This window comes from Cebidichthys violaceus, unplaced genomic scaffold, assembly GCF_023349555.1.
Source record: "Cebidichthys violaceus isolate CVI_PGR_0920_01 unplaced genomic scaffold, fCebVio1.0.p SCAF_38, whole genome shotgun sequence".
NCBI lineage: Eukaryota > Metazoa > Chordata > Actinopteri > Perciformes > Stichaeidae > Cebidichthys > Cebidichthys violaceus.
In genome coordinates, this window is record NW_027176572.1 from 2536973 (window position 1) to 2546974 (window position 10002).

The 10002-nt window shown below is 41.1% G+C and overlaps 1 protein-coding gene across 1 annotated transcript; it reads right to left on the reverse strand.

Annotated features, from left to right (window-relative positions):
* Positions 1-2409: 2409 nt before the first annotated feature.
* LOC137884363 (uncharacterized) lies at positions 2410-7729 on the reverse strand. The gene is made up of 8 exons (XM_068726142.1): positions 7687-7729; positions 7249-7581; positions 5313-5407; positions 5061-5228; positions 3608-3784; positions 3240-3396; positions 2705-3015; positions 2410-2463 (listed from the first exon to the last, which is right to left on the reverse strand). The coding sequence occupies exons 1-8, from the start codon at positions 7721-7723 to the stop codon at positions 2410-2412; spliced, it is 1332 nt and encodes a 443-aa protein (XP_068582243.1). The 5' UTR covers positions 7724-7729.
* Between the last annotated feature and the right edge of the window lie 2273 nt (positions 7730-10002).

A 10002-nucleotide genomic window follows, 5' to 3' on the forward strand; every position in this document is an offset into this window, starting at 1 on the left:
AACAGTTGTGTTTTCTAAACTGTACTCTTCTTTCTTGACTGGAGTGAGTTCTTCACAGCTGACACCTAAAAGAAGAGATAACTCTGTTATACAATTTAACAAAACTCATTTAATGAAACATTCAGGAAATAATGGAATGAAACATTTCCTTAATGCAGAATCTAACAAACCTTTTATAATAAGTAGAATCATCAGTGATGACAGCATGTTGAATGAAGGTAATGTTGATGGTTTGGGTGTTGAACTCTGTTGAATATAGAAGTTCCTCTCTCTTCTCTAGTTCAGTAACATCTTAGCTCCTCCCTGAATCTCTCCGTCTCCTCTTAGATCTGTATTTTCACTTCTCAGTTACTCTTCCTCCTGGTTAACAGACTCGTAGCAGCATTTTGTACTTTCTTGAGGTGCAAGGTTTACTTAAGAACAGGAGTTACAAAAAGGTAGCTATCAAAACTGGATTATCTTTTCAGGATTTGCAAACACCAGAAAGATTGAATTAATACTCCTAAAGTAGAGACCGCTGATGATTCGAATTTATCAATATCTCCAGACTATGAGCAATAAGATTAACATCAACAAATACTTTACAAGATGTATTTTCATGTAGTTTACAGAATTATACAAGCAAGTTGAGATCTCTGCGAAGACAACATTTAAATACAGAATGGGAGGACCTATGATTGAACCCTGTGGAACACCATAAGAAATTACACCCTTTAATAAAGTTGTCATGAGTGGATTTACATATAACAGTAAATGTATTGACACACTGTTACATAAGATCAACATGTGTTTCAGATATTAAATAATATGCTCAAACATATGTATTGTTTGCATTGTTGAAATGGTTTATAATTGTGAGTTCCTCACAAAAAACTGACTTACAGACTTTCAATTTCAGCTCCATTAGATGTCAGAGGATTTTCATTGACATTTGATTATGATAAAGAATTGTTCATATTAATAATATTATCATCAGTTCCTTCAGTCCATTTTGTCTTTCCTGCTTAATTTTCTGTTGTTTTTATCACTTCTACAAAGAATCTAGACTGTATCATCACATACTATTGAAATTAAACAGTGTGACTCCCTCTGGTGGATGTTGTACAGTATTGTGTTGTCTTTGCTCCAAAGGTTTTTGTACAGAATGTTGGTGTTTCCTGTCACTGTGGGCCTCAGAGCACAGTAGTACACAGCAGAGTCTGTCACTTCAGCAGAGGAGATGTTCATACTGATTTGGTTTTGATCCACTTTGATCTTCAGTCCAGGAATTTGTTCATTTCCTACTTTTCCTGAAGCAGAGTGAGAGATGATGAACTCTGGTGGTTTTCCTGGATGTTGTCGATACCAGAAGAAGTAATTGCTAGATGAAAGTTTGGAGTAATTGTAGGACAGAGTAACAGTTGTGTTTTCTAAACTGTACTCTTCTTTCTTGACTGGAGTGAGTTCTTCACAGCTGACACCTAAAGGAAGAGATAACTCTGTTATACCATTTAACAAAACTCATTTACTAAAACATTCAGGAAATAATGGAATGAAACATTTCCTTAATGCAGAATCTAACAAACCTTTTAGAATAAGTAGAAACATCAGTGATGACAGCATGTTGAATGAAGGTAATGTTGATGGTTTGTGTTGAACTCTGTTGAATATTGAAGTTCCTCTCTCTTCTATAGTTCAGTAACATCTTAGCGCCTCCCTGAATCTCTCCGTCTCCTCTTAGATCTGTATTTTCACTTCTCAGTTACTCTTCCTCCTGGTTAACAGACTCGTAGCAGCATTTTGTACTTTCTGGAGGTGCAAACTTTTTCTTTTTCTCATGTTTACTTAATAACAGGAGTTACAAAAAGGTAGCTATCAATGGGGCATGGCCGGGCACAGCTCAAAAATCTTTATTGATCCTCCGCCCCGAGTGCCCACCACTTACCATGGTATGCATTGTGGTCTGTTGCAATGTGAGCTGAGCGGCAGGCAAGGACCAGGGCATTCTGACCACTGTCATCACAGACTAGATCCAGGGTCATAGAATGTCACCTCTCTAGTAGGAAGGAACCGGAGCTTGTACGAGAGATGGAACGCTACAAACTTAATATAGTTGGGCTCACCTCCATGCATAGCACTGGTTCTGGAACCAAACTCCTGGAGAGGGTCTTGACTCGGGCCGACTGGGGGAACTTGAACTCTCATGTGGGAAACAATGAAGAAACCTGGAGTTGGGTGATTTGGAGGGATGGACTGCCACATCTTGACCCAAGGGGTGCATTGTTGTTGGACTTCCGTGCTAGTCTTGGATTGTCTGTAAGAAACACCATGTTCGAACAGTCGGGCGATCCATGAGTGTCCATGGTAGCAGAACATCCTCGGCCAAAGTTCTACGATCGACTTTGTGGTCCTTTCATCAGATCTGTGGCCCTATGTCTTGGAAACTTGGGTGAAGAGAGGATCAGAGCTGTCAATGATCACCACCTGGTGGTGAGTTAGATCAGATGGTGGAGGAGGCTGTAAACCCAAGCTTGTAGAGTGAATATACCCGTAGTTTCATTTCTAAAGTTCTACATCAAAATCCTGTCAGTAAAGTCAATCTAGACTGTATCATCACATACTATTGAAGTTAAACAGAGTGAGACTCCCTCTAGTGGATGTTGTACAGTATTGTGTTGTCTTTGCTCCAAAGGTTTTTGTACAGAGTTTTGGTGTTTCCTGTCACTGTGGGCCTCAGAGCACAGTAGTACACAGCAGAGTCTGTCACTGCAGCAGAGGAGATCTCCAGATGGACTTGATTTCTCTCCTCATTCAGTTTAGCAGTCAGTCGAGGGTTTGGAGGTTTTGCTTCCACCACTGAAGGCGGTTTAGTATCAGAGATCAGGAGAAGGAACTGAGGAGCTGATCCAGGATCCTGTCGATACCACTGGAGATTATTAGCTTTAACTGAATAGTTACAGGACAGAGTAACACTAAAGCCCTCTGATGAAAACACTTCAGCACTGCTGGCAGTAATATCATCTTCCAAGGTGTTACCTAGTGAGGAAGACCACATGTTATATTTAGAGATCTTTTCCTAAGTGAGAGATCCTTCATTTGAAAACCATCACTCTATGACAATGTTTTAGTGAAAACAAATGATGCTGTTAACTATTTATTAATCAGTTATTATTGATGAAGTGAGGACATCTAGATTTGTGTCCTTAAAACGTTAACTTCTGAAGTTATATTTCAGGTTTTGTTGTCAAAAACATACGTACCTACGAGGGTTGAAAAGAACAGAACTGCAGCAAGTTTTTCCATGTTCACAGAGGTGAAATGTTGTAACTGAGTGTTCAGTTTGAACACGTTTTGTGAGTTGTGTTTGGTCTGATGTTCGCAGCTGGAATCAAAGACTTCTCTGCCATGAAGCCACCTCTGCAGTCAGTAGGAGGAGACTCATGTCAAGTTAGTGTCATTTCTATAGTCCTTCATGACAACTGTGTCTCAGGAGTGAAAAGAATCCAGACTGTATCATCACATACTGTTGAAGTTAAACAGAGTGAGACTCCCTCTAGTGGATGTTGTACAGTATTGTGTTGTCTTTGCTCCAAAGGTTTTTGTACAGAGTTGTGGTGTTTCCTGTCACTGTGGGCCTCAGAGCACAGTAGTACACAGCAGAATCTGACAGAAGAAGCTTCTGGATCTTCAGAGGAACTGATCTTGAGGTGGAATTCAGTGTAGATGAAAATCTCTCCTCTTCCTCGGTTTTCCCCGAGCCAACCTTAAAGCGGCTCAGGATGAATTTGGGGCTGTTGTTTCCATCCTGTTTGTACCAGAAGAGATAATCATTTGATGAAGTGCTGTTGTATTGACAGCCAAGTGTTACTGCCTCTCCTTCAGCAGCCGTCACATCTCCTTTTGGCTGCAGCACGTTGTCTTTTTGTGCTCTGCATTCTGTGAAACAGAAACAAACAGTATCAGCGTGTTAAAGAATCATCTCAGTGTTGGATCAATATCAAGGACACAAAGTTGTGTTCATACCGAGGCTCACAGCAGCCAGCAGCACTGAGATGAACAGAGGCGTCATGTCTGCAGTGCTGAGTATCTGAGATCTACAGCAGGTATAAAGAAGGCAGTGATCTCTCTGTTTAGTCTTCATCAACACTAAGTTGGTGGATTAGAAGGAGGAACCTGATCACAGTGACGGGGCTCATTTACAGCCCTGTGTTATTCTTCTACTGATGACTTTACTCCTTTCCTACCATAACAAATGGATATTCATATTTCTGATCATAAAGATTGAAAGTAAACGAACATTTGAACAACATGCAACTTTTTATGCTCTTTTCAGAATGTTTGTTCTCTTCAATGTGAACAGACACTTTAGTTTGTTTTTGTCCTCTACATTCGTGAATGAATCAGACAAATCTTAACTTGGTAAAACATTTTAGCAGTTAAAATGTGATTCTGAGTTTATTTTATTTCTTTTCTACAGATATACATTACTATTTATCTTAGAGTTGTAATGGTTAGTGTTTCAGTGTCTGTGTGGACAGTATCTCAAGATATCAGAGAATAGTGAACAATGGAAGGAGCTCATCAGGATCAGAATCAGAACCATTTATTTTGTGTTGCACATACAATGAATTTTACATGGTGGATAGTGCATAACGTTAAACAATCAGCACAGTGAAAAAATAGAAACATAGTAAAATGTACAATAAAATATCAAATAAAGTGCACAGACAAACAGATAACAGTACTTTAAACAAGTGTAATGTAAGTGTAATGTAAAAGTGTCAAGAGTATTTAAATATGAAGGGATGTGCAGGGGAGTGACCGGTAGGGAATTGTCCTGGGGATGACAGAGTCAGTGGGGGTCCCGGGCTTTATTGATGAACCCAACTGCAGATGTGAAGAAACTGTTCATGTGGCGTGAGGTCTTGGTCCTGATGGACCTCAGCCTCCTGCCAGATGGAAGGGGTACCAACAGTTTATGTCAAGGGGGAGAGGGGTCGGAATCTTTCTTGTTCGCTTCAGGGTCCTTGAAGCGAACAAGTCCTGGAGGGACGGCAGATTGCAGCCAATCACCCTCTCACAGAGCCAATGATGCGCTGCAGTCTGCCCTTGGCAGTGGCTGCAGCATAACAGACTGTGATGGAGGAGCAGAGGATGAACTCAGTGATGGCGGTGGAGAAGTGCACCATCATTGTCTTTGGCAGGTCGAATTTCTTCAGCTGCATCAGGAAGTACATCCTCTGCTGAGCCTTCTTGGTGATGGAGCTGATGTTAAGCTCCCACTTGAGGTCCTGGGTTATGGTGGAGCCCAGGAAGCGGAAGGACTCCACAACATCGACGGGGGAGTCACACAGGGTGATAGGGGCTGGTGTGGCTGCATTCTTCCGGAAATCCAGAACCATCTCCACCGTCTTTAGAGCGTTGAGCTCTAGGTTGTTCAGACCGCACCAGGTCACCAGATGGTCAATCTCCCACCTCATTGTGTTCTAATGAGGATTCGGTCAGTAAGTCAGTGTCCATTTCTTTGTGGTCATGGTGTCTTGTGTCTGAACCATCATACAGGTGGTTTGTTGGATGTGGATCTGCTGCTCATGTGGATCCTCCCACAGTGTTTCATTAGCAGCTGTAACCACAGAGACTCTGATCAAACAGGAATCCTCAGAATCCATCTGATATGAAGCTGTGGTTTGAATACCACTTCCCTCCTCTTTGAAGAGTAGTCAGATATGTGTGTTCAGGTTTTTGTACAGCCTCTTGTACACTTTGGATCACTGTGTTTCTAGAGCACAGTAGTAGAGAGCTGTGTCTGTCAGGGTCAGTCTCCTTATGGTCAGTTCAGTTGAGTTTCTACTTGTTTGAGATTCATATCGTTCATCAGGAATATATTGGTTTGTGTAACCTTTTGCTCCTTTCCGGAGAAGAAACTGAGGAGCCTGATGGTCAGAATGTTTGTACCAATACAGGTAAACATAGTCTGATGTTGTCTCATAGACACATCTGAGTGAGACAGATTCTCCTTCTCTTTTACTCACTTCATCTTCTTCAGGAGAGATTGTGTCTCCAGCTGTTAGTCCTGGAAAAGGTAGAGAAGATGAAGCTGTTAGACTAACATTATTAATGAGGCTGAGAGGAGAAGACAGTGGAAAATGTAGACTGAACTCTAGTTTATATCAATCTTTAGAAAATATGAATAACATGTTGTTCTTTCTATCTTACCAGAGAACAGAGCAGCAAGAATAATCCACAGCCAATGTTCCATCTCTACAACAAGGTTTAAATCAACAGGAGAAACTAGCTGATGTTCAACATCCAGTCTGAGAATTGTTCTCTTCACAGCAGCACTTATTATTCACTGAATGGTTGAACACAGGGCAGAAGTAGTGCACCGCCTACTTGATGATGTCAGGAGGATTCGTTCCTTCCTGACTGACGAGACGGTTCAGGTTCTCATCCAGGCTCTTGTCATCTCCCGCCTGGACTACTGCAACTCTCTACTCGCCGGAGCCCCGGCGTCGGCCATCAGACTTCTGGAGCTTGTCCAGAAAGCCGCAGCTCGCCTGGTGTTCAATCGCCCCAAGTTCTCCCACACAACTTCCTTTCTCCGTTCTCTACACTGGCTCCCTGTAAGAGCTCATCCAGTTTAAGACTCTGGTGCTAGAATACAGGGCAGTGAAAGGAACAGCTCCTTCCTATCTCCAGGCCACGGTCAAGCCTTACACCCCCGCCCGACCACTTCTCTCTGCTGCCTCGGGGCGATCGGTCGCCCCGCCGCTCAGAGGTCCTGGCGGCCGATGGACCCGGTCACGTCTGTTTTCTGTCCTGGCCCCACAGTGGTGGAATGAACTTCCCACTGACGTCAGGACAGCGGAGTCGCTGCCCATCTTTCATCAGGCTGAAAACCCACCTCTTCAGGAAGTGCTACCCTGAGCCTTCACCTCACCACTTATTGTATTCATACTAGCTTGTTGCACTTATTGTATTGGTATTACTTATAGCACTAACTGTTTTTCTTGTTTCTGTACTTTGGCTCTGAGTTATGCTCTGCTTCATGCTCTTAGATGCTTGTTTGGAAAAGGAAATGTACTTATGACTTCTGGTGACTAGCAGTTCTTTTGATTACCAATGTTGATGCACTTATTGTAAGTCGCTTTGGATAAAAGCGTCTGCTAAATGACTGTAATGTAATGTAATGTCGCCCTCTAGTGGAGGTGAAAAGTTCAGTAGAACAGAGTGAGAAAAAGGCTTCCAGCAGCTTGTCAGTGTGTCAGCTTGTGTTTTTGTACAGAGACTGTGGGTTTCCTGTCACTGTGGGCCTCACAGCACAGTAGTACACAGCAGAGTCTGTCATTACAGCAGAGGAGATCTGCAGATCCATTCTGGTTTTATCATCACTCACTATAACAGACACTCCAGAGTTTGTTGCATTTTGTGTTCCCAAGTGAAAGATGAGGAACTCTGGTGGTTTTCCTGGATGTTGTCGATACCAGAAGAAATAGTCGGAATAAGTAGCAGATTTAGAGTAATTGTAGGACAGAGTAACAGTTGTGTTTTCTAAACTGTACTCTTCTTTCTTGACTGGAGTGAGTTCTTCACAGCTGACACCTAAAGGAAGAGATAACTCTGTTATACCATTTAACAAAACTCATTTTATGAAACATTCAGGAAATAATGGAGTGAAACATTTCCTTAATGCAGAATCTAACAAACCTTTTAGAATAAGTAGAAACATCAGTAATGACAGCATGTTGAATGGAGGTAATGTTGATGGTTTGTGTGTTGAACTCTGTTGAATATAGAAGTTCCTCTCTCTTCTCTAGTTCAGTAACATCTTAGCTCCTCCCTGAATCTCTCCGTCTCCTCTTAGATCTGTATTTTCATTTCTCAGGTACTCTTCCTCCTGGTTAACAGACTCGTAGCAGCATTTTGTACTTTCTTGAGGTGCAAGGTTTACTTAAGAACAGGAGTTACAAAAAGGTAGCTGTCAAAACTGGATTATCTTTTCAGGATTTGCAAACACCAGAAAGATTGAATTAATACTCCTAAAGTAGAGACCGCTGATGATTATAATTTATCAATATCTCCAGACTATGAGCAATAATATTAACATCAACAAATACTTTACAAGATGTATTTTCATGTAGTTTACAGAATTATACAAGCAAGTTGAGATCTCTGCGAAGACAACATTTAAATACAGAATGGGAGGACCTATGATTGAACCCTGTGGAACACCATAAGAAATCACACCCTTTAATAAAGTTGTCATGAGTGGACTTACATATAACAGTAAATGTATTGACACACTGTTACATAAGATCAACATGTGTTTCAGATATAAATAATATGCTCAAACATATGTATTGTTTGCATTGTTGAAATGGTTTATAATTGTGAGTTCCTCACAAAAAACTGACTTACAGACTTTCAATTTCAGCTCCATTAGATGTCAGAGGATTTTCATTGACATTTGATTATGATGAAGAATTGTTCATATTAATAATATTATCATCAGTTCCTTCAGTCTGTTTTGTCTTCAGTGCTTCATTTTCTTTTTTGTTCACCACTACCAAGAGTCTTCACTGTATCATCACATACTGTTGAAGTTAAACAGAGTGTGACTCCCTCTAGTGGATGTTGTACAGTATTGTGTTGTCTTTGCTCCAAAGGTTTTTGTACAGAGTGTTGGTGTTTCCTGTCACTGTGGGCCTCAGAGCACAGTAGTACACAGCAGAGTCTGTCACTGCAGCAGAGGAGATCTCCAGATGGACTTGAGTTCTCTTCTCATTCAGTTTAGCAGTCAGTCGAGGGTTTGGAGGTTTTGCTTCCACCACTGAAGGCGGTTTAGTATCAGAGATCAGGAGAAGGAACTGAGGAGCTGATCCAGGATCCTGTCGATACCACTGGAGATTATTAGCTTTAACTGAATAGTTACAGGACAGAGTAACACTAAAGCCCTCTGATGAAAACACTTCAGCACTGCTGGCAGTAATATCATCTTCCAAGGTGTTACCTAGTGAGGAAGACCACATGTTATATTTAGAGATCTGTTCCAAAGTGAGAGATCCTTCATTTGAAAACCATCACTCTATGACAATGTTTTAGTGAAAACAAATGATGCTGTTAACTATTTATTAATCAGTTATTAGTGATGAAGTGAGGACATCTAGATTTGTGTCCTTAAAATGTTAACTTCTTAAGATATATTTCAGGTTTTGTTGTCAAAAACATACGTACCTACGAGGGTTGAAAAGAACAGAACTGCAGCAAGTTTTTCCATGTTCACAAAGGTGAAATGTTGTAACTGAGTGTTCAGTTTGAACACGTTTTGTGAGTTGTGTTTGGTCTGATGTTCACAGCTGGAATCAAAGACTTCTCTGCCATGAAGCCACCTCTGCAGTCAGTAGGAGGAGACTCATGTCAAGTTAGTGTCATTTCTATAGTCCTTCATGACAACTGTGTCTCAGAAGTGAAAAGAATCCAGACTGTATCATCACATACTGTTGAAGTTAAACAGAGTGAGACTCCCTCTAGTGGATGTTGTACAGTATTGTGTTGTCTTTGCTCCAAAGGTTTTTGTACAGAGTTTTGGTGTTTCCTGTCACTGTGGGCTGCAGAGCACAGTAGTACACAGCAGAGTCTGACACTGCAGCAGAGGAGATGTTCATACTGATTTGGTTTTGATCCACTTTGATCTTCAGCCCAGGGATTGGACTATTCAAGATGCTTCCTGATCCTAAATGGGAGATGATGAACTCTGGTGGTTTTCCTGGATGTTGTCGATACCAGAAGAAATAATCACCAGATGATAGTTTGGAGTAATTGTAGGACAGAGTAACAGTTGTGTTTTCTAAACTGTTCTCTTTTTTCTTGACTGGAGTGAGTTCTTCACAGCTGACACCTAAAGGAAGAGATAACTCTGTTATACCATTTAACAAAACTCATTTACTAAAACATTCAGGAAATAATGGAATGAAACATTTCCTTAATGCAGAATCTAACAAACCTTTTAGAATAAGTAGAATC